The sequence below is a fragment of the Ostrinia nubilalis genome, chromosome 1, assembly GCF_963855985.1.
Source record: "Ostrinia nubilalis chromosome 1, ilOstNubi1.1, whole genome shotgun sequence".
Lineage (NCBI taxonomy): Eukaryota > Metazoa > Arthropoda > Insecta > Lepidoptera > Crambidae > Ostrinia > Ostrinia nubilalis.
In genome coordinates, this window is record NC_087088.1 from 1627144 (window position 1) to 1652034 (window position 24891).

The 24891-nt window shown below is 38.0% G+C and overlaps 2 protein-coding genes across 2 annotated transcripts in view; one reads left to right on the forward strand and one right to left on the reverse strand.

The window, feature by feature from the left end:
* LOC135076957 (obscurin) overlaps positions 1-24891 on the reverse strand; it is a 155442-nt gene that overhangs the window by 102464 nt on the left and 28087 nt on the right. The window contains exons 5-7 of the mRNA XM_063971487.1: positions 18172-18342; positions 16053-16218; positions 4737-4829 (exon numbers count right to left, since the gene is read on the reverse strand). Coding sequence (XP_063827557.1) covers positions 4737-4829; positions 16053-16218; positions 18172-18342 — 430 coding nt within the window. The remainder of the gene's footprint in view (positions 1-4736; positions 4830-16052; positions 16219-18171; positions 18343-24891) is intronic.
* The window catches only part of LOC135078003 (14 kDa phosphohistidine phosphatase-like), a 516815-nt gene continuing 515016 nt past the window's right edge, over positions 23093-24891 (forward strand). Inside the window, exon 1 of the mRNA XM_063972585.1 lies at positions 23093-23111. The gene's annotated coding sequence lies outside the window, so the exon portion shown is untranslated. The remainder of the gene's footprint in view (positions 23112-24891) is intronic.

Here is a 24891-nt window from a genome sequence, read left to right on the forward strand (position 1 = left end):
CAATTGTTAACGTAAAAACGCGTTCGCTATAAATCCTTAATGAATCATTATCGTAGTTTCCTGTGATGTCATCCCCAGGGCTTAACACAAAGAAAGCAGATCGGAAAGTATGTCTTATGGTCTAAACAAATAGGTTTAGAGTCGAGTGTTAGCCGCCAGTCGTCTATCTTTAACCCGGCTGAGTCTCTGGAGCGGGTGCCAACCACTCGTGCGCGCTTTTTATTCGATTGCTGTGAGCATTGCGGTCGTATATTGTTTAATTTATGCTCGTTATAGGTCAATGACCCAGTGCGATGATAATATTGGATTGTGTGGATTAGAGTAATAGGTACCACACATTGACTATTTAATATCAACAAACCAATTTTTATGGGTCGCGTTAATCTTTACTTCGGAACGCCTTTTAGTGTCGGTCAAATAGTGTTTCCGCTTTAAGAGATTCGAAGTAAACTGGTAGTTTGGTGTACCAAGACTTTAAACAACTACAATGTTGTTGTAAGGAAATATGTATTTTCAATTAATGTGGAGAGACGAGCGATTATCATCCGACAGAGCAGTGCAATTATTCCTAATTGAAATTTGAGAGACTGCCCGAGCTTCCGTATGTAACGTAAACAACAATTTTGCAAGTTTCGTACACTGTACAAACTGTACATAACCTACACACTGACGGTATAATCGGCGCTAGCACGTGGGCCTTTGCTGTTTACTTCACGCACTCTGACGCACGCAGACGAATGCTGTGAAGTTTAGTCAGTCAAGTATTTTGTTACAAATTATCATATGAAATTAAAATGAAATGTAACGAAAATTTACTGATTGACTTACGACTACAGCCAACTGAAAACTGAGATTAAAATGGCAATGCCAGATTTTGTATGGAAGGTGGCGTCTTTTTTTTTTCGCGCGGCCATCGACCAAACTTTGTTTTTTGATTACAAAATAGTGTACTAAAACAAACTTACTATGGCATATATACCTCTAAACTCAGTCTGAACTGAGTTACGAGCATTAGAAGTTTGATGATTTTCATACTAGATTTGCTTTTTGCGCGCAAGTTTTGTAAGAAATTGCAACAAAATATTGCGCTATTTTTTTATTGCGCTGATTCTGCTGCATACTGATGTCTGGAGCCTTTAATGGATGGTATGGTTTGATCACACATACAATGTCACTATTTTGTTGCAATTTCTTACAAAACTTGCGCGCAAAAAGCAAATCTGCCGTCTATAAGCTAAAAGGCCGCTAAATGACAAAATCTAATTTTGAGCTAGAGCAGAAAAAAGCGGCAAAATTTTCAAACCGATGCTGCTCAGTGTCTATAAACATTTTGTCATGTTGTCATATACCAAAAAAAAAGGTATTTTTTTCAACTTTCACATGAAGTAAGTTGATTTTGTAAAATATTAATAATTAATTCAATAAATACACATTTTCCTTTCTAACTTTGTAAAATTTTAAGGCTTGCTTCAAGTGTGCAGAACTAAATGGCGGCTAAAGAATCATAACTGCTTTTAAGTTATGGATTTATTAATAACTGCCAGAAAAGACAGGAAGTTATTAACATATCCTTAACAAAAAAGCGGCTAATTACACATAGCCGCCTTCTAGCCAAGTAGATATCGCTTAACTTCTCTTCCAAAACTTTTTAACAACTTTTAATACAGTTATGCATAACTTAAAGGCAGTTAATTACTAAACCTTTTCATATAACTGCTTTTTAGGCTAGCACTATCCACATCTGTATTTTTCGAATCCTGCAAAATTAAACGTTAACTTATAAAATCAAACTAAGTTTTTGCAAAGAAAAGTTCTTTTTTTTCCACAAAACTATCGGAAATGGTGATTACAAAATAAAATAGTCCATTCTCTTAGGGTAGCATTTTAAAAATTGCCTTTATTCTAGTTCTAACAACCTTATTTGCATGTGTGGGGTATCAAATTAAATGTAATTAAGTGGTGTACAATGCTGTAATATGTGTAATAACCTCAGCTGAATTACAATTAAGAAAACATTTATCAAAATAAAATCTCAAGTCCATATTTTCAATTAACAGTCTCGAAAATATAAATAATAGACAGAAAATATGTAAAGCACACATAACGAGCAACTCATTATCTATTCAGGTTTTTTTTAACTCAATCAAATTCAAAATGTCTTAGTTACATAGTTGTCAGTGAGGCGCTCTCTACTCCAGACAGCTGTACTCCTATTAGTTTCAACTAATTTCAGTGGGAAAGGAGACGAGTGAATGATAGTATTTTATGTTTCTTAAATTAAAATTTAAATATATTACCAACATTATTCAGTACACTGTTTTTATCATTATTACTGTTTTCATTCTTGAGCAAACTTATGTTTCTATGAAACCTAGAAATACCATATTATTGAAATCAAATGAAAAGTAATTATATTTTCTTCAACTTCTCTCTCATGATTTATGCAAATGACCGTGCTGAGATGTTTACTTTCGAAAAAAATTTTTATCTCTGACAAGGCATATCTTTAAGGTTCTAGAATGCTAGATTAAGCTCAAATTGTAGAAAATTTAATTGACTTTACAAAACTATTAAACAAAGAACCCTGGAAACATTTTTTATATTTAAAATAACTGAAATAAGCGCCTGAGTTATTCAGTATTATGAATTATTTCCTTTGACTTGCTGTATCTCCAAAAAAATTGACTAAGAGCATTGGAATGAACTTCAAACGGTGGCAAACTATATTAAATTTAGTAAAATATGAAGCAACGATATCGACAAAACGCTCTCTTGTGGTAGTTTCCCCAAAACAGTGAAGATAGCGCCAAAGTTACATTTTGGCGCATTGTTGCAAATAAAGGTAAAAGGGACCTAACAACATCATAAATACTGTAAAAAAGCGTGTTTACGATGTTTTGATGTCGACATTGACTGGCCTATTATGTAACTAAATAAAGACCCCTATAAGCTTAGGTAGGTACTTAGCTTAGATACAAATATGTACTTATTAATCCAAAGCAAAGTTTTAAATTATTTATTACAAAATATAAACGGTGGTTACTAGCAAGTTTATTTTATTGTCGATTTCGAGGAAAAACTGATTTATTTTTGTATTTTCAATCGATTTTATTAATGTTTTTTTTTAATTATATCCATTTCAATACTGTGGCATTTCTTCTTTCTTATAAGTTTTATAAACATACAATATTGTCATTCACTCGTCTTATTTCCCACTGAAAGTAGTTAAAACTAACAAACTACACGCGCATAAAATAGAGGGAGCGCCTTACTAACAACGATGTAACTAAGACATTTTCAATTTGATCGAGTCACAGTTTTATTCTTTGGATAGCTAATGAGTAGCTTGTTATGTCTGCCACATGTATTTTTTGTCTATCTTGTATAGTTTCGATGCTATATTTAAAAATATTTGGTTTTTATAGCTGTAATTTTCATTTAATTTGAAATATTTTCATTATTGTACTATTTAGTTGATATTGCGTATCATACCTTTATAAAACAGTTATGGTATCATTTGACACCCCCCACAGTCATGCATGTAAGATTCATAGAATCAGAATCCTTTGCATTTATCAAAATGTTGCAGCTGCTGTTTTGACGATGTCTTTTCTCCGGGACCAGACGTTTTACAGATGGGCTCCGACAGACATACTTAAGAACATACTAAAATTTGGTCCGGTATCACAGAATACATAATAGTCCGGTATCACAAAGTGAACTATACTTACAAGCGAGATGGGTAGTTTGCGGCTTTTTAGCGATGTTTTGTTATTTAACGGCTTTTTTGTTATGCAAGACACAGAGGGAAATATTTATTTTACTTTGCGTACGGTCTAATAAGGCTTTCTATAATAGTATATTAATTTTAAAAGTAGTAACACTACAACGTTTAAAGGCCGCAAAATTATTTTAACTGCTTTTTAGTTCGGTAAGAGCGTATAACCGCCTTTTAGTTAAGTATATGCCAGGTATTATACTCCGACGTAACCAAGCTAAAAAGCCGCAAAAATACTTTTGCTACCTTTTAGTTAACTGTTGAATATTAACTGTTTTATAGCTAAGCATTGATAGTAAAAATGTTCAATCGATCCAAACGTTAAAGTAGTATAGCTGCCTTCTAATCTAGTTGTGCCGTTTAACGACCTTTAAGCGATGTAAGGTTTTTGATTTTTGTATTTAGCTGCCTTTTGAAAACAAATATCTTGAGAACGGTAAAAGATAGAATAACCGTTCCTAGACAGATCGATAGAGAATTTTTTTTTATTACCGTTACATTAAAAAAGTGAAAAATGACCAAATGTCATTTAGCGGCCTTTTAGCTTATAGACGGCAGAAATCTAGTATGAAAATCATCAAACTTCTAATGCTCGTAACTCAGTTCAGACTGAGTTTAGAGGTATACATGTCATAGTAAGTTTGGTTTATTATACTATTTTGTAATCAAAAAACAAGGTTTGGTCGATGGCCGCGCGAAAAAAAAAAGACGCTAATTTCCGGCATTGTCTTTTATACACGTACTTAGGTACCTAAGTTTCATGCGGTTTCTTGCAACATATTAATGGCATACGAGTATGGTGGACTTTTTCACTCTAATCGATCAGTTTTTGATTATCACCTTCGCATAATAACATAATTAGAATATACTATTTAAATAGCTATTTATGACACAATGTAACAATTTTCCAGATTTTGTCTACTTAAAAGTTTGATAGAGATGTCAAGTAGGTATTTACCTTAAGAAGAAGCTGGTAGTCGTTGATCCTCTGAATGGGAAGCTTCAGGTGCTCGGTGATGCCTTTGTCGTCGCCGAGGTTCTCCGCCAAGCCCTGGACAAACGGAAAGTAAAAAAGTTACTTTTACGATCAGTGTGCCTACCATGAGTTTACGTTAGGTGAGCTCGCTAGCGAATACGTCAAAAAATTATATGAAGATTTTATTTCTTGAAAGTAGCCGCTAGGGGCGCTGCACAATATGTCATACATTTAAATGTCATTTTTTTACGCAGTCGCTAGCGAGCACACCTAACGTAAACTCATGGTAGGCACACAGAACTTGTACGTATTCAGTAACTTCTAAGGAACAATAAACTCTATTCTTTATTGCCTTCATCCTATTCCTATATCTTGTTCAGCGATAAAACAAGGGTTATTATTTTGAACGACACATTTATTAACAGTTAATCACATCTATTTAAATAATGCTCGTAAAGACCCCGTGCCGTAAAATGGTAGTTGTATTCAATGCGATAAAATAAATTTTCACTACATAATACCACAGAATAACAATAAGTACTAAGTACAGAAGTTTTACTTCGCGAAGGTATTTAAAAAAATGTATGCTCAATGTCATTAACAATATGGTGTAATTTAGCCTGTCTCAAGAGTCAAGCACCATTTTGTTGACAATCGTCAGTGATCGGCACTGCGCCGAAGCTATAGGGCTGACTTTGGTAAAATGATGTGACGTGAGGTGCCAAACTGCGGAAAATGGCGGAGGAAATACATGATTTAGCATGAATTATCATGAATAATATTAACTACTTATTTACCTCTCAGTGTCTTGAGGCAACTTAAAAAAGTACATTTTGTGTTTTTATTATTATTTAGGCAGTTAAATACTGCACAGTATTTAGTACACCATTTTCTTTATTTTCTTCCACCATACACAAGAATACGCGTGCGTGAGTCAATGTTCGCTCGTATGTGAGGCCTTGTCGAATAGTATCTTGTAGGTGGGCCATCGTGCGTGTTTTGTTTTCGATGTAAACTCGCGGAGATGAACAGGCCTGATAATACATAAAGAACCAAGGTATGTTGGTTGATTTTGGGAATAATAAACAAATGACTATCGAAATAAGACGAGAAAAAGAAAATAATGAGGAGAAAATTCAAGAATATACTGACAGAAAAAATAAAGAAAATAAAAAATGTTGCTGCAGAGTGCACAATTCCATTCATGATTCTATCTCATGACTAGACCAGTTACGGGTACATTTTCAAAACCAGTTTAAAATCTAAATAATTCATAGTATTCAACCTGAGTAACCTTGGCAAAGAACGCTCCGGACGAAATAAATTCAACCAAATATTTGGGTCAACAAAATCTTGTTTCAGAATTTTAGTTCTGCAAGGGCGAATTGAAGTGATGCTTACTCGATATAATGTTAATATTTAATAAATTAAATGTAATCAACACTTTATTTATTGATAACTTGAAACTTAACTATGCATTTCATTCAGAAACATGAGTTTTCACTTTACGAGCACACAAAAGAGGATTATTTTAAATAAAACCATCAATTAGAAAAAAATATTTGAAACTAACAGAGGGAGGAGATATAACAGGAAAACTGACTAATTTAAAAACCACAAAAAAAAAACAGTAATGAAAGAATTACCTAGGTAAAATCGTATTTGTTAGAGTTGCAACAAATAAAGTATTTTCAAAATGGTGTGCCAAAAGATTTTTGGTTGATACTTTCTCATTGCTTAAGGTTGAAGTCTTGTCCCTTTCCTATATTTACCAAGGAAGTAAAGAAGTGACCTAACACTTGGATAAGAGATCCATTGTTTACAGTGCTGTGAACCCGTTGCATCACCTGGTCCGGTGCCAAGCAATTACCGCGACATGCGACGAATGGACAGCGCTTCCGATGCAACGGCGCGCGGCTGATTGATCATACGAGTCGGGCGAGGCAATTAGGCTTGCTGCAGCGCATGTAATCACTTGTTGGTGGTTCTTAATTGACAGGTACTTGGGTTAACAATCAGTTTTCCGGTGACAGCAGTGTGCAATTTTTTGGGTAGTTACTGTTTGTTTGTTTTATTTAGTACTACAGTTGTTATCGTCGCGAAAATTGAGTTGTTTTTTTTTGAACGAGAAAACCAATTATTACTTTTTTTTTGTTCTGAAAATAAATGACTTTTATCGATTCACCTACAGTCGTTACTTCATTGGACTGATCATCAATAGGACGTTTGAAAGATTCATCGTCAGAATGTTTCACCTATGGACGTTTCGCCGACAGAATGGTTCGCATGTGTGTTTAGACGACAGGTGTTTTCCACAATGTACAGTCACGGAATGAAAAGGTTCGTCAGTTTTCAAATTGATTCCTTCAACGAATCGCGAGCACATATTACCTTTTGAAACTATGTTACAGAATAATCTCGAGTTAGAGAAAATAATCTTTAACTGTTCGTCAGTAAAGTTCAAAATTATTCAGATCAAAGTTGTTTGACGACTTATCTTGTCAAGAAGATTATTATGATTGATAAACTAAAACCTTCTTGTTGGTTCAACCTGCCATTATTATTTCTTATAAAATGAAAATAACTATTGTCAATTGGTCAATGTCATCATTGCATTGCACTGATGGGATAGAAAAATAAACAAGCAAAACCTTATTCGTTAGCAAATGTCATATTTATTTAAATGTTAGCAGCACTGTTTCTTGCACTGTTATGTTGGCAGGTTTGACTCTTACAGTAAGTACCTAGTGCAAGCGAAAACCGACACTAAGGTGACGAACCTTTTCATTCTGCGACTGTACTATTCACAGAAAGAACTTACTAATTTGCTATGAAGACATGAAGAAGAAAACGTTTAAAAGAACGCCTATGTTGTGCATGTGAACTGTCAATTTTATAACTTTTTCTGTGACTTTTGTAGAATGCGAACATTTGAATTTAATGAATAACAGTATTAATTCGTATAACATCAGATTAAATTAAATCAAAGATACAAGGTACAGATGTCGGTCATTACAAAGTGCATAAACAGAAAGTCGTTGAACTAAATCCGCGGAACGAGCGTTTTATGCGCGCGCGCTTCGTAGCGACCGCGCGCGCTCGTAACTACGGAATTAGATCGCCTTGACACGCGTTACGAGCTTTGCTACGGCGTAGTTCGGAGTCGGAGGTGAAGATGCAACAAAGCTTTTGATGTGGATTTAATGTAAATATGAGCTTGCCTTTTGTTTTCGTGTATAGTGATTTATTTATTTGATACTTTGTATGTTCTGAATAAATTATAGGTTGTCACAGAAATAAGCATTTTCTAACTTTAATTGTCATAATAATTAATGTTGATAGACTGGTTTTTATGAACGACCGAGATCGCTCTTGACTCCAATCATACTACGATAAATTGTAGCAGTATTCAAAGTCATAACTAAAGTATTTTGCTGATCATACATTCGTAAAACGTTTGGCTTTGGAACGTATTCAAGATTCATTTATTATCATAGTTTTGAAATAGTTTTACTTATAAAATAATAACATAATATGAATATATCGAGTTAATTGCCTTTAGTGAGATCTATTCGTAAATTCTTTGTATAATTTTGGCATAAAATGTTAATTCACTTTATGAAACATGTAAGCTAACTGGTTTACAGTTGCTGGCGTATTATTATGAAAATTCAATGTAAAATTAAATTTGTGAGTAAATAACTTCAAAAGAGACGAACGGGAATCACATTGTTTGCTTTGAGCATTGGGATTTTTGGAGGTGACCATATCTTTTTTATTATCCACAACGAGGAAGCTCTTGGCCTGTATCTCACCTGATGGTAAGTGATGATCAGGCAGAAGGTGGAAGCGAGCTTCACCCGGAATCCTCAACCACGGAGGAACTGGCTATCATTAAAGTTAAGATGTTCTCATTTGTTTGCATTTTCATAAATTGTCCGGCGATAACAACTGTTTCCGTAAGGTGTTGAAAGAAGATTTAAATTCACACATGTGATACTTATTCAACTTCCATTTGTTGATATTGCAAAAAAGCCAAGAATAACAACGTGTAGGTAATTAGTACGGATCCATCATAATGTTTGGATAAGGAAAACATGAGAGAAAAACAAAGCTTTTAAAAGAACAGGTGTGAATGTTTTCTTTTTAATGAGTTGTTATCTTCAAACTAAGTACCGCAAAATACTGCACAATATAACGTTTCATAAAAAATTACCAGTGTTGTTGTTTTCTTTAATTTAGTTTTAGGATATTCAATGAATGTTTGTCCAATGTAAAGTGAATGTGATTAAGGAGAAAGCTCGTACTTTGCGCTTTTAAAGTTTGTTGAAAAGTTATGTATTGATAGTCCACCGTCTATGTGGGTCGTTCAATGATGATTAGTGAAAACTGTGAGACAACCTGACAGTATTCAACATTTTTCATTTTGAAACGGACATTAATTTCGGTCAAGGTTCAAATGGATAGAAAAACATCTGTTCCCTTTACGTAAAGTAGGTGAAAGCTGAAGCAACGGAGCAGTTCAATCATGACATGATAGAACAGGAGTTAATATTCTTCTGCTTTCTTCATTTTGTTTTTATAAAATAGCAAAATATAATTATTTGTTTTGGTTTGTGGCAAACGTTGTGGTGGGAATGGGAAATTACTTATCTATCATGTGTAATGCTTTGTTTCAAAGCAGATTGAATGTTCACTTTAATTTGTTTGTTCATGAAAGAAATGTAATGGCCACAACCTGCCTGATCATTCATCAAAAACAGAACTGAAACGAGCGGCCATCCTTCGAGCTTTATGCGAGATCGATGATCTAATCTGTATTCTGGAATTTTGACAACCTAATGAATGCTGCTGGCAATGCTCATGTAAATATTGAATAACTGTTATTGTTAAAGAGTGGAACATATTAAAAAAAAAAGTATGGATTAATGAATGATTCGAAGGATCTTTTGGTAATGTAAGATCAGAAGCTTTCAGATGCAGTTTCAGGTTTAAGATCTGAGCTTGTAATGATGATTTCATTGAAAAGAAAAAGTTGAAATTTTGAGCAACGATAATATATTTTTAACAACAGTTTCAGAAACCAAAACAGAATGAGAGGCACAGAGTAAGATGCAAGATGTCAAAAATAGCATCCTAATCCCTACAACACATGTGAAAGTAGGTCAAGGTCACCCATCGTCTGATTCGAAAAGCGGCCGCGCAGGGGCGTTCGCGGCGGCACGCGAAAAATACAATATTGCCGAGCTTTCGGCACCGCCCACGCGCGCCTAGAAATAACCCGACGCTGTAACACTACACCTAACATTGGAAGTTCGGGCTAATAATAATCCGTTACCTGAGCGGAGGGTTGGTAAGTTGTCCAAGTCACGAGAACACTATCACAGTCACACACTTCACTCGGGCGAGTGGTCGATCGAGGTGCGCTGGAGCGGGCGAGGTGTGCGCGGGCGCGGCTTCCGAGCGACTGCGGCGGCGGTGGCCCTGCGCGCGCGCCTCTAAACTTAGCCCGGGTTAGGATAACGCCATTTCTCCGGTGACGTCGCCGTTATCTCCACGGTCAGCTGCCGCAAGGTCGCCAAACAGACCTTGGGGAGATCCTTGTTGATGACAGCTGGCTGAGCAGTCTGCGTGAGACGCTAGGTGTGCTCCGAAATTTCCTCTCGGTTGGGCGAAGGTTCAAGTATTGTCATCGACTTTGGTGAAAACGACAAGAAAACTATTGATTTGTTCGTTTTAAACATCCACAGCTGGACAAAGGCTTTCCCTACGGATTTCCATGACGACTAGTGGTCCTACCGAAATTGGCTAAGGCTGTGTGATGTCATTTTCTTAGACGCCTTTGTATCCACCAGCATGACAAACCACGATGACTCTTGATGACTTTAAAACTCAATAATAGTCTGCGTTTTTACAAAACACCATTCCGAATTATTTTCAACTTTACACTCATCGGTGCTGAAAGGTATGTCTACGCCGTGAGTCAGATTGGAGCGTGGACGCTGCATGCGAAAAATACGTCAATTAATTGTTTGCACTGAACTGAAATTGTAGACAATGGTAGCAATCGCTTTCGAGTAATGATAGTGATGACAACGTTCTCATTGAGTAACACTGACTGACTTTTCAACTCGAAACAATTGCTCTAGACTAGAGGCACTGTCACCATTGATTCCGATGGCTACTATGGACATTACTCTCTCAATTGCTCTAAGATAATCTCTATGCAAATAGAGCTGTGAACAAAAGCTGTCTACCTAGAATATATGAATGAATACGTGCAACTACATACATAAGATGCTATAAGCTAAATTGCAAGCTCTACGTTGCGCCAAGTCAAACAACATTACGACTGCACACGTTGGATGAGATAAATAAAAGTACCAAAATAACTGTACGCGAATTCCAGAAAAAGTCGTGGCAACTGCATTGTATTATTAGGAGCATTGAGTATAATTATACTTGAATCTGAATGGATCCTCAACGTGGGTTCTGGTGGGAAGTGCGTTGGAGGCACGGGAACTAACAGTTTATGTGCAAGTTGACGTACTGATTATTCATATTGCTACTCACAGACGCAGATTGGCTATTTTAAGAGGTCATCAATAACTGTGAAAATGTGTGTGAACAATGTTTTGTTATCAGTCTAGGAACGTAAGCAAGGGAAATGCTAAAGACAACTACAACTTATCGCATCATATTGTGTAATAGCCTAAACAAACTAAAGACATAATACTAGAACAATACTTTTTCGTCGAAATTCCTCACATTGAATACGTCATTTCTACCTTCCGAAGAATTTTCCTGAGCCACGCGGCTACGGCTGTCCGGTTAAGTTTTAGGCTAGGATCAACTATTCGGAGGCCATCAATAATTTCATTTACGTATTTTTCTTCTTTATCTATCGTGTGGGCTGTTGTAACAAGCCTGTAGGTGTGATATGAAGCATTAGTATATGTCTGTTGATGACTATTTTACGAATTGCAAAAGGCGTCATGCCCCGTTCGGTTCAACATGGAAGACAAGTTGGATTTGAAAGGTCAGTAAATACGCCCCGCAGTGATACTGACACTTTTAGACACGCTGTGATACTACCAATGCTATTTTTCCTAAATGGTGGCTCATTCAAACCTTCATTTGTTTTTATTAAGTTGACTGACTTATCACGCAAGTGAACTTAACTCTACTTTGTATGTCCTATGACACGTTTTATGACTACCAGAAAATGTTGTGCATTTTTAATCTACAGTGTTTTATGGATAAAAATAATTGAAACACTTATTTTGCTCCCTACCTTAAAAATAAGGTTAATATTCGCCAGTGTATACCTGGGCATGGACAACATAACTTCGGCGCGAAAGTTCCCTTATTTCAGAATATATTAACGTTTACAATGTAAGGTTGCGTTAGCAATATGTCGTCGTGTTATGATCAGATTCCTCGCAGGTCAACTGGTAACCGCTGGCATGCGGCCACGCCGCCGTGTAAACATATCGACACGGGTTGCGGCCTTTGTAGCCATCCATTATAGACAAACTAGAGTTTAAAGGGGCACCACTATTGTCTATTTACTTTGCTCATAAATGATTATGATTCATAATGTAATTGCTTATTGTTTTTATTAAGATCTATTAACGGCTATGCCAAATATTATGACTAAGATAGAGTTTGTGAAGTTAGAGCAAGTAGAGCTTGGCTTTACAAGCAAGCTTCTAGCTCTACTGTCGTGACCACATTTTACATGAAAATGTTTTTGGTGAGATTGACCATTTCAAATGTAAGATGAAAACACTTCAGTACAATTAAATACTTTCCGTAGCAGTATAAAGGACCGTTGCTGGGACTGTCTTTGAAACTACTAAACCAAACGGTAGATGAAAAAAAATCTATTCAGTGGAATGAAACACGTCATAATCCCTTAAAAACGTATCATGTCAGTTAAAAATAAAAACAATTTCAAAAACAAGATGATTTATAACTATGGCGTATAATTTGACGTCGTTTAATATGTGCTAAGAGTCTTGTGAAATAATTTGGTCAGATACAAATAATCGAGTTTCCCTGAAATTCAGACAGAATAAAATAGACCATAAACACTTCTAAAATTACGAGCAACATCAAGCTACCCGCCAAGATTTCATAGCCAAAACACCGTCAGATCGAAGAGTTTACGCCAACAGAACTGTATTTTAACAGTCACTACTACCCAATATCTATTTATTAGGTAATTTACATTTTCAGTAAGAGCATAATTAAATGCCATAACTTCTAAACAAAGTCACACTATGATAAGCTCCCGGAGAATGTAGTCTCCATGAAATTCAGGCGCCCGTTTCCGACTCATATCATTATTTATGTATTTAATCTCAGAATACAGAGTATTTAATTTAGCTTAAGATTCATTGAGAGAGAAATTAGTTTCGGTGCCGTTGTTTAATGTTTTAAGATTATGAATATCTATCACCAGTTAAAGATGTCAACTGCTAAACTGATAGATGAGAAGCAATTTGCTATTAGTAAACGAGGTGGAAATGAGGTAATCCTTGGCGTGCCCAGCAGTGGACTGCTGCGGCTAAAACGAACGAAACTAGGTTTTTGGATTCAGTAAAAATAAGTATGCAGGGATCTAATTAATCATTTTAAGAGCCTTGGAAAATATCAGAATTTAAATCATCTCCAGCTATCGTCTCCAGCATCACGCGGCAATTTGTTAATGCGCGCCGATGACGGCTGACAGCGATCATACGCGGCACGCGAACTATTCTAGGACTGGCACGCAGCCGGCTGCGCGGGCGCCGGTCAGCGAGACTAATCCTACGGAGCGGATCGACTGTCTGTTGTCAATCGATTGGGAGTGGAATGTGATGGGATGGGCTTTGACAGGGGTTTATACACTCGGGTTCTTGGACAAAAAGCTGAGTTATCAGCTGATACGGATTTTTTTAACTGAGGAAAAATGCATTGAATTGCATACCTACCCTACGGGGCAGGGTAGATTATGTGGGGCTTATAAAATCAGGAGGAAAACCTAACCCACCTAAGTATAAGTTTTTATGCAGCTATGAATGATCCATGGATCATGTGACAAGGAATAATGATTTTGATTTGATTTAAATCCATGGGCATAAGGGTATAGGTAAAATGAGTTAAAACGATATAAGAGTATTATTTAGTATGACTTTTATGCTCTTCTATCAATATGAATTCAGGCAGTTTCTATGAAAGTCCGCTACATTTGAAGCAGCTAGCGACATCTGTGACCAACGTAAAGAAGTTTAAAAATAAAATCAATCGCACGTACGTATCTAAACCAACAGTGAACAAAAAGTACAGATGGCGTTGTGAAGCGTAACTGAAACACTGTAATGTGTGTGTCTAATTTTATGAAAACTACAGAGAGGGCGCTTTTTCGGAGACTTGTTTTAAAAATAAAGTACCGAACTATTGATGCAGAGGGCGTAAGCGTGATTACATCTTTGACCTATTTTACTTTGCCAAGGGACCAAACAACTTTTAGACAGGAAGCTTTTAGAAGCTTCAGACAGCGTTCTCTGATCAGCATCACGCTTTTATGCCTAGTATCTTCAGCAAGCACTGCCGTATCTTTCTGTCACAGAACTGACGAAAGGTTTGACGGGAGATCCGCCACGGCATTGTCATCTAGTATGAAAAGTCTATGAAATGATGTCGTACTAACCTGGAAGTAGGCAGCGACAGCAGGGTCGATGTGCAGCTTGTCGAACTAGTACTTGACGCCACTGTGTTCAGCTGGCTGTGGTACTGACCTGGAAGTAGGCAGCGACAGCAGGGTCGATGTGCAGCAGGTGTATCGTGCGCGGCTCGTCGCGGCAGTAGGCCACGTGCTTGTCGAACTAGTACTGGACGCCACTGTTCTCCGCGTGATGTGCTGTGGTACTGACCTGGAAGTAGGCAGCGACAGCAGGGTCTGAGTGCAGCAGGTGCCTCGCGCGCGGCTCGTCGCGGCAGTAGGCCACGTGCTTGTCGAACTCGCGCTCCATTCACAGCACCGGTCGCCCTAGCTAGATCATGACGCCACTGTGTCCAGCTCGATGTGCTGTGGTACTGACCTGGAAGTAGGCAGCGACAGCAGGGTCGGTGTGCAGCAGGTGTCTCGCGCGCGGCTCGTCGCGGCAGTAGGCCACGTGCTTCTCGAACTCACGCTCCATTCACAGTAGCGGTCGCCCTAGCTAGATGATGACGCCACTGTGTTCAGCTTGATGTGCTGTGGTACTGACCTGGAAGTAGGCAACTACAGCAGGGTCGGTGTGTAGTAGGTGTCTTGCCCTCGGCTCGTCGCGGCAGTAGGCCACGTGCTTGTCGAACTCGCGCTCCATGCGCAAGAGCCCGCGCCTTAGATAATGATGCTACTGTATTTAGCTGGCAGTGGTACTGACCTGGAAATAGGCAGCGACAGCAGGGTCGGTGTGCAGCAGGTGTCTCGCGCGCGGCTCGTCGCGGCAGTAGGCCACGTGCTTGTCGAACTCACGCTCCATGCGCAGGAGCGCTCGCCCTAGACAATGATGCTATTGTATTCAGCTGGCTGTGGTACTGACCTGGAAGTAGGCAGCGACAGCAGGGTCTGAGTGCAGCAGGTGTCTCGCCCTCGGCTCGTCGCGGCAGTAGGCCACGTGCTTGTCGAACTCGCGCTCCATTCACAGTAGCGGTCGCCCTAGCTAGATGATGACGCCACTGTGCTCCGCGTGATGTGCTGTGGTACTGACCTGGAAGTAGGCAGCGACAGCAGGGTCGGAGTGTAGCAGGTGTCTTGCCCTCGGCTCGTCGCGGCAGTAGGCCACGTGCTTGTCGAACTCGCGCTCCATGCGCAGGAGCGCTCGCCCTAGATGATGACGCAACTGTGTTCAGCTTGCTGTGCTGTGGTACTGACCTGGAAGTAGGCAGCGACAGCAGGGTCTGAGTGCAGTAGGTGTCTCGCGCGCGGCTCGTCGCAGCAGTAGGTCACGTGCTTGTCGAACTCATGTTCCATTCACAGTAGCGGTCGCCCTAGCTAGATGATGACGCCACTATATTCAGCTCGATGTGCTGTGGTACTGACCTGGAAGTAGGCAGCGACAGCAGGGTCGGAGTGCAGCAGGTGTCTCGCGCGCGGCTCGTCGCGGCAGTAGGCCACGTGCTTGTCGAACTAGTACTGGACGCCACTGTGTTCAGTTTGATGTGCTGTGGTACGTGCTTGTCGAACTCACGCTCCATTCACAGTAGCGGTCGCCCTAGCTAGATGATGACGCCACTGTGTTCATCGTGATGTGCTGTGGTACTGACCTGGAAGTAGGCAGCGACAGCAGGGTCGGTGTGCAGCAGGTGTCTCGCGCGCGGCTCGTCGCGGCAGTAGGCCACGTGCTTGTCGAACTCGCGCTCCATGCGCAGGAGCGCTCGCCCTAGCATTCGTGGCTCCGCGGCGTAGTACTTGATGCCCTCCAGCAATGCGCTGGAACAAATATCGATTCATTGTCATCATCAAGTCAAAATAGTCTTCACTGCAGAAGCAAGAGCCTCCTTAATTAATCAGAGGTAAATAAATTGATTTCATTATGGACAATATGACATATTATTCTGCAACTTTTCCCATTGTTATCACAAAACTTTTGAATGGAGTCAATCGCAAATTAAGTGCGCAATACATGACATGTTCAGCTTAGGACAACTTTTCTAATGATCTCAGGCTTTTCTAAACCTTTGAATCACACATAACATGCCGTTAATTTCGCCGAGAGTGAATTATAATTTTATCTCTATTTAATTACAAAAACAATAATAAATAATAATTTTTAACATACCCAGATTTCTTTAAAATATGGCAATCAAACCCCTGGGGTTTATTTGTGACAAATGAATTCACGTGGAAATTGATGTGTAACTCGAACAATAGAGCATAGGTGCTTGAGTTCTATTGTTTTTTGGATTCAGTGGAGACAAGTATTCACGTAAGCAGGTTTCAAGACTCCATCGGGTCCAGAGCGATTTGTTCATACAACAACTCGCTTAACGCTCGACGCGCGTTCAAATTCAATGTATTTCAATGTTTTTATAAATTTATCACTTCACTGCACTTTAGAACACAAAATAATAATAATAAATAATAAATTAAAACCCATGGACCTATAAAAAAAGGCGGACGGAACTCGCGCTACAACAAAACTGTGACGCAAAATTTTGGCGTTTGTCTATTGTGTGAGTGAATTTAGGGATGCCATGTTAGCCAAAACATTTTACCCATTTATTTTAAGAAAAACATAGATCGGCAGATGTTACTTGGAAATGTAGACAGAATTATTCCGTGCCATTTTAAAAGGATGAAAGGTGAATGCGATGAGGTAGGCGCGAAATTTTCAATGTTCAAATTTTCTTACATTGTTTGCAAGTCAGTGTGTCAGGGTATGTAGTTATGTACATAATGTTGATCAAAAATGATTCACGCAGTTACAAATTACGAATCTTGTGTACATTATAATCATAATCTTATGCATCATCAATATATTATTATTATCTCTGATAGATTTTTTTTAACATACAACCTGACACTGACTTGAAATCAATGTAAGAAAATTTGAATTTTGCAGTTCCACATTTTTGGGAAGGATCAAATTTGCCTATGAAAATATATCCCATTAAAACACAATTATTATGATAAATTATTTTATTTCCATAGTATGCGTAATAAATAACTAAAAAGTCCTAAAATTATTATTAATTTCCCATATTTCGGGTAATTTTCCCACGTAAATAACTGAGAACACTGGTCTTTGACGTATTATTTTTTCGAGTGAATGACGTTTGATTTAAATTAATTTCAATATTTTAATGTCGGGAAATAAGTGATTGGATTATTATTTTGCCTGTGAAATGTGATTCCTTAATTTTTGTTTGTTCGAACAGAACGGTTTTTACACAATTTCATCACACAAGACATGTCGTATTCGTGTTGTTTTTTCGCTGCTTAAATGTGTCAACTGTGTGAAGTTTGCACTCGAAGTGGTGTAACAGGGTGTGAATGTGTGCGTGCCGGCCTGTACGTACAGGCAAGCTGGTGTATCCTAATGTCACAGTATTTTGTTGATGAGAATCCGTCCGACTTTTTTTATAGGTCCATGTTAAAACCATTAAAACAGATCGACATGCTTTCCTTTTTTACCCTCCACGGAAAAACGCGGCAAACCAAAAGTGACATTTCGAACTTTTTTTATTCTTTCCTTTTCAGGAAAAAGGCAAAGACTTAATATACCATACTCCAAGAAGTCCGTGACATTTGAATTTAATTTTTAAATAATGTGGTGTTCAAACTCATGGTAAGTATACTCGTGGTTGGTGAAATAATAAAAACAAACAATAAGCAACTCGCCGATCACCCCTAGTAGGAAAAAATCAAGAAAAAAAACCTCACGTGTTATGAAACTCGCAGATCTGCTTGAAGTTGGAGAACAGCAGCTCCCTGTTGTCAAACACTGCTTTAGGAGTGGTGGCCTTGTCCATGGGCTTCATGTAGCGGGACACCACCTGCAGCATGTCGCGCCCGAACTCCTCCTCCGTCTCGATCAGCTCGCGGACCACGGCTCTGGGGAAAGCAAAAGTATTTTTTGAAATAACAGTTTTCATCTGTCATGAGGTTAGGAAAGAACAATAAAATTGAGCTATGAACCCTGATTATTTTAGCTCCAAGGACAAAAGAGGTTTTCACATCACTTCCATCGTCAAACCACGACATGACTCTTCATTTTCCCGCCAAAAAGTCTGAACTTTTTTTCTTTTTTCAAATAAGACTTCGTGCGGTTTGCACATTGCCAGTGTCGAGTTGAATTTGGAACGTCAAAATTCGAATAAAAAGAACCTCGTATTTTCTTTTAATAAGGCAAAGGCGTGAGTGAGACATACAGCTAATTAATAAGTTTCATTTATTAATCTTATATCATTTGATCGATCGATCACTTTGGGGACCCACTGAAAAAAAAGGCATTGCAAAATAGAACGCGCGACGATCGACCGTCCATCATTGTGAAAAACCAAATTAGTTACACTTATTATGATTCCAGTACTAGTATTTATTGTATTACTTATTTCGATCTAATTATATCATTGGGCGAAATTCCCAGCGGTATTTTCAGATATTTAATGATGAAATATGTGTTGTCAAGAATTCATTTGTACTGAAATAATTCAAATGATATAACGTTTCGACCTTGTTTATTAATTACTTGATGAAAATGGTCTTGTCACATTAAAGTGAAGACCAACAGTAACGACAGATTAATCGCTTTAAAGCTCATAAGCTCACGTAAGCTCCTTTGACTGGCTGGTTCGGTGGCTGAGTTTCTACTCAGTGATTGGCAAAAGCATAGAGGCAAACGAATATGATGGATTAATAGAAAAGTGGAAGGAAATAAGAGCACAAAAAGTGATGTCATACCCTAAACCATGCCCTGTAGCTTTTCAAGACACGTATGTAAAAGTACCTACCAAAGGCACCTTTCTTTTTATTTTGAAAATAGCCCATCTATTGTATTGGCATTTGATCTCAAACTTGACACGTACTCTTGACTACAACTGGTTGCTGCAGCCTTACTTAGCCTTATTTAGCTGCCTATTATATGTTTCTATCTTTTCCCTTAGCTTTTAAGGAGGCTGTAAATAATACTGACACGAAATTGGCCACCATTTTTATGGGTTTCTACTAACTTTGATCAGTCATTTCTAGTTGTCAGTTCTTTATATTTTGCAAAGACGACGTATTGGCGAAGACATTTATAAAAGCGATATATTATCAGGGTATTTGCTAGCCCTGAGTCAGAGGGATTATATGCGGACGGCACGCCAAGAGGTGGGCGTGGGCGGCATGGGAACGTGAATGAAATTCTATGTAGAGAACAAATAAAGACTATTTGTTATACCTAGTTTAATAAAGAAAAATAATATCTAAGCAAGTAGGTATAGCTTTTGCAATGAAGAATGTTCATTAATTTTGTTTTTTAGCTTTTTGTATTCTCTATTAAAAATAAAAAATATATGTGAAAGAATTATTTCGATACGTCAATTAGTTTCCAAGATATTGAATTTTAAAGGTGCGGGCGGCGGCCGGCCCGCCATTTTATGCGCGTGACGTCATATTACAGTGACTGGCTCAAATTTGTATGGGTGGAATCTTGCAAGCTGAATTAAGACCCACTTCCGGACCACCGATTAAGCTGAAATTTCGCATGCACATGTAATTTGGATGACCATGCAATATTATGATGACATGGAGCTGATCTGATGATGGAGCTGGAAGGTGGCCATAGGAACTCCATAATAAAACGACTTAACTCCATCGAGTTTGGGCTCGTTCGTTTTGTATTGACGAGTACTTCAATTCTATATAGTAATCAGGGTCTGATGATGGAGCTGAAGGTACTTCGCAATAAAACGACACAATCGCATCAAGTTTGGATTTGGTTCAATTTTAATTTCTGTGATGGGTCTGAGTGTTAATATGTATAATATGTATGTATTTACAAAAAAAAATGTATTTAAGTATGTTTATATACGTTTTCTAGTGAGCGGACACTGTGAATCTACGTCACGCGGGGTCACGTGACCGTCGGCGGGACTCAATTTTTAAGCGAACTTTGAATGCCTATATAATCATAACTACTGGGTATTTTTGAATGAAATAAAAACAAATGTATTTGTATATGTAAAAGCTTAACTGTAAAAAAGGTTTCAAGTGATTTTGCATACCTAGTAACATTCTCAATTCACGAAGGCGAGTGAGCTTTACATTGTGGTGGCTCGCTACTGTTCATTTTTCAAAAGCTTTTGACAGACATTACACTATCATTATGTGCATGTACGTACGTACGTCGTACACGTACTGTTTTCACAAGTTGCAAGAACTATAGGTATTGTTACAGGAAAAAGCACCACCAGTGTACAACGTATCTTAAAATAAGTGTCTTAAGAAATACATAATTAGGTCATAAGTTTAGAGGAGCCAAGAAGAAAGAACATGGCTGAATGGGCAGATCTAGTCAAAAGTTTTATAGAAAATGAGATATTTTCGATATAATAGAAATGTCAAACTCTTTCTGGAAAGTCTGACTGAATCTGGAGGTAGCAATTTCAAAGATTATTTTGTTAGTCTAGATTTAGAATAAGAACACAGATTACTTTAAATGTAGTTAGACTTATGGTGCTGAATGATGATGAATGATTTGTGTCTAGTAAAGGAAGTCATCAAGAATTTTCCTAATTGGACGTCGGACGAATTTGTCACGCCGTTTCTGGACACAAGAGTATGTAGTCATTCTGTCACCTTTTGGAACAGATGCACAGACGCCGCCAACTAGACGCAGCGAGTAATTGCCGTGATTAATGTAGGGAAACCGCCGGTTTAGGTTAATATCCGTGCATGTGCAGTGTGCAGTGGCTATTTTGGAGCGTAATGCGTTTGCAGGTGTGGGGAGACAACTTGCAACTGCTTTCAGAGATGCTTATTGATTTTAGATGGATACATAACCGTCAAATTCTTTATTGCTCTTAGGAGCGCGCAAGTCAGCCTTGAACCCTCTGTAAGGAGAGTTATGTTATGCATAATAAGTGTGTAGTGTGGTGTGGTAGTGATTGAATAGTTTGAATATCTTGATCAGAAAGTTCTGGATTCGACTCTCAGGTGTTTCCATTTCTGTATTGCAGAGCCGAATAAACCTACATAACTATCCGAAAATTACTAAGATATTTTGAGAATAACATGCAATGGGCACGTGTCTCCTGGCAAAAGCATTAGATATGAGTTCATTTTCAAAGAACACATTTTATAATCAGTTTTTAGCTACTATTAAATTATCAATATTTAGCATTAGAGATTTAGAGATGAGGTCATTTTGAAGGAACACATTTCTATGAAATCATAGATATTCCAGTCACTTCAGAACAGAGTGACGTCACTGCAGGATAGTTGATTGTCGGATGCTATAGGTGCTATAAGTATAACTTATTTAAAGCGGAGTCACAAACAAAACCTAGTTAACTTTATCCTATAACCAAGGTGTTCTCTGTTCAGACATGATAATAAATTAAACGACTGGCACCCGATCAGGTGGTGGTGAAACAGATACTAATGGCAGCAAGCTTGGCTTGCATCGGCTTATTTATCACCAGCGCAGCCCCGGCCAAGAAATATCGGCATTTATCACCGCATTAATGTGAGAGGTTTACTGTTACAACAATATTGTGCGACAAATTAGTGGAGTGGTTAATTTATGGGGAATTCCACCGGTGAATATGGCAACGTTGCCAGCCGAAATACCTATTAGCATTTTGCTCATGTCTATAGACGAGCAGATCATTGAAAATGTAATTGTTTCAGTTAATAGACCAGTAGTTACTAAAATTATTTATTTAGTTGAACGACACGAGATTTGTAGAGACGAGTATTTTAAACTATGATGTCAATGAGCAAAATTATATTCAGATTTTAAAAAGTTTTGCTACGAACAGCTAAACAACTTTTAAGCGTTTAGCTTTGTTCAGTGTTAATGATTAATAAAGTTCTTAAGACAACTGTGTTGTTCCAATTTGTTCAGTTGTTTCCATATTTGTTTCTCATTTAATTTGAGAGCTGACTAACAAAAGAATGATATATGGGACGCAACAAAGTGAGCTTTGCCAATAACACAACAAAGGGTTGCTTTGTTACCTTTAATTAAATAAAGATCAGGAATAACGCGGTTATTTGTACAGGAGTACAGTCTGACACGAAGTACATTATAATTCTGCGGCCTGACGCGGAAGGCCGTAAGGCCGCCCGATGACGGCCTGATGTCGCTAACCTGAATAACTTGGTATTTCATTGCGCATTTGCGATAAATTCCCCAAAAAACAACCCTGTACCCGTTTAATGAAGGAATCACATGAGGAAGGAAGATTGAGTGACACGCAGATTTTGATAAGCCTTGACGAGTGTTGTCTGCGCTAAAAATCGGGACAGGGGATTAAATTAATTGAGTTTTTTAAGTCCCAAAGCGGGATAAATAAGGGTGTCTCTTAACAAAAAAAAAAATGTATGCAACCATATGTAATCTATCTTAAACCTGTATCTATTCAAATCTTTTTTTCTAAACAAATTTACACAAATTGCTTGTGTGTAAATCTATAAATTTAATTGCTAAGTACTTACGTATGATCCCAATTAATTCAAGATTTGTAACAATTCGTATAACCCGAACATGTGGACTCTTTTAAAATGCGGGACGTCCCATAAATCGGGACACCTGTACCAACACTACACTGTGCCCTGGATTTTTCAACCGACTTCAAAAAAGGAGGAGGTTCTCAATTCGACCCGTATGTTTTTTTTTATATGTTTGTTACGCGATAACTCCGCCAATTATGAACCGATTTGAACAAATCTTTTTTCGGCGTATAGGTAATACCTCAAGCCAGGGTGGTCCCATTTAAATTTAATAATAGAAAAAACAACCCCCAAGGGTGGAAAATTGGGGATGAACTTTTTTATACGCAATATTTTTAATTTTTAGTTTTTTTTTGTGTTCACGCATTTGAAGTCGGTTTTATTTTTTTAAAAAGTTAATTATTCACCGACGTAAATGTGTTGTCAGCCGAAGACAGGTCGGCCATATTGTTATGGGTTCACAACGTTGCGGTGCGTCAGCCGCCTTACTTTATGTAATGGCTTCCTCAAACATTTAAAGAAACGGACGCTGGAGAAGTTTAAGATGTGTGACGATTAAGCTTTTGGGCCAGAGCTGTTAGGGAACAATTTGCTTAAGGAAATGTTAAAGACTTTATAATACAGATGCCATTCATGCCAACAACGTTTCCAGTAAGACGCGTTGATTGAAAAAAAAAACAACCGAATTGAGAACCGTATTAAGAGATATTTGAGTCAATAAGGTTTAATTTTAAGAGTTTATTAGACTAAGGCCCGATTCGACCTAACTTTTAACCGAGAATAACTCCTGGTATAACTGGCGCATTGACAGTTTCAGTATGGGAAATATGTCAAAACTGACGATTTATTCTGAAATTAATTTATAGTCTTGTTTGATCGAATCCATCCTAAGAGCTAGTGAACCTGGCGTTTACCTACGTTCTTTTATAAAAGCTGACCGGGAATTACCTGGAATTGTTATGTTTCGAGAATATGATTTCTGTTTTTATGGATTGCGAAAAAGCTAACGACCGTTCATGACTCATGCAGCCATCAACATCAACCATTGGCCACCATTTAGCAATGAGTCAACCCTTGAGGCAAGCAGTGCCAAGCACGGAGTACCACGGACTGTTGAGTTTTATGGCCACGTCGAGTGCTCTGGAGAATCAGGGTAATTTCAGTACACGTGGTCTGGAGTAGGTATTTATTTAGTTATTTTGTAAGAAAACCAACAGCGTATTTCACAGGTATTATAGATGGAAAAGCATAGTATTTAAATTATAAGAAAAACTAAAGTATTTTGTGCTGTTAAATAGAATGGATAGATAATAATAATTTGGGCCTACTGGCGGTGATTGAGTTATCGTCCGCCAGTTCTCACAGTGGATCAGAGTTTTGGTGTAAGTATACGAGATATACGACTTACGAACAAACTAATAAAAATTAATATGACAACTCGATAATAACTCTGTCCGAATTCCGAGAACGAAACAAATCATTGTGGTGTTTATAGCATATTCGATTTAGAATACAAATCGAAGCGCGCAGTGATCCAGTTCACGCGCTGACGCAAGTGACAGTTGGGCGGTCAAAACGGCATAGATCCCGGTAGGTTCGTTCTATACTAGGTTATTTCCCATTAAATTCGTTCAGTACTAGGTGATTACCTTACTAGGTTCGTTCTCTACTAGGTTCGTTCTCTACTAGGTTCGTTCTCTGCTAGGTTCGTTTTCTACTAGGTTCGTTCTGTACTAGATTCGTTCTCTACTAGGTTCGTTCTCTACTAGGTTCGTTCTCTACTAGGTTCGTTTTCTACTAGGTTCATTCTGTACTAGATTCGTTCTCTACTAGGTTCGTTCTCTACTAGGTTCGTTTTCTACTAGGTTCGTTCTGTACTAGATTCGTTCTCTACTAGGTTCGTTCTCTACTAGGTTCGTTTTCTACTAGGTTCGTTCTGTA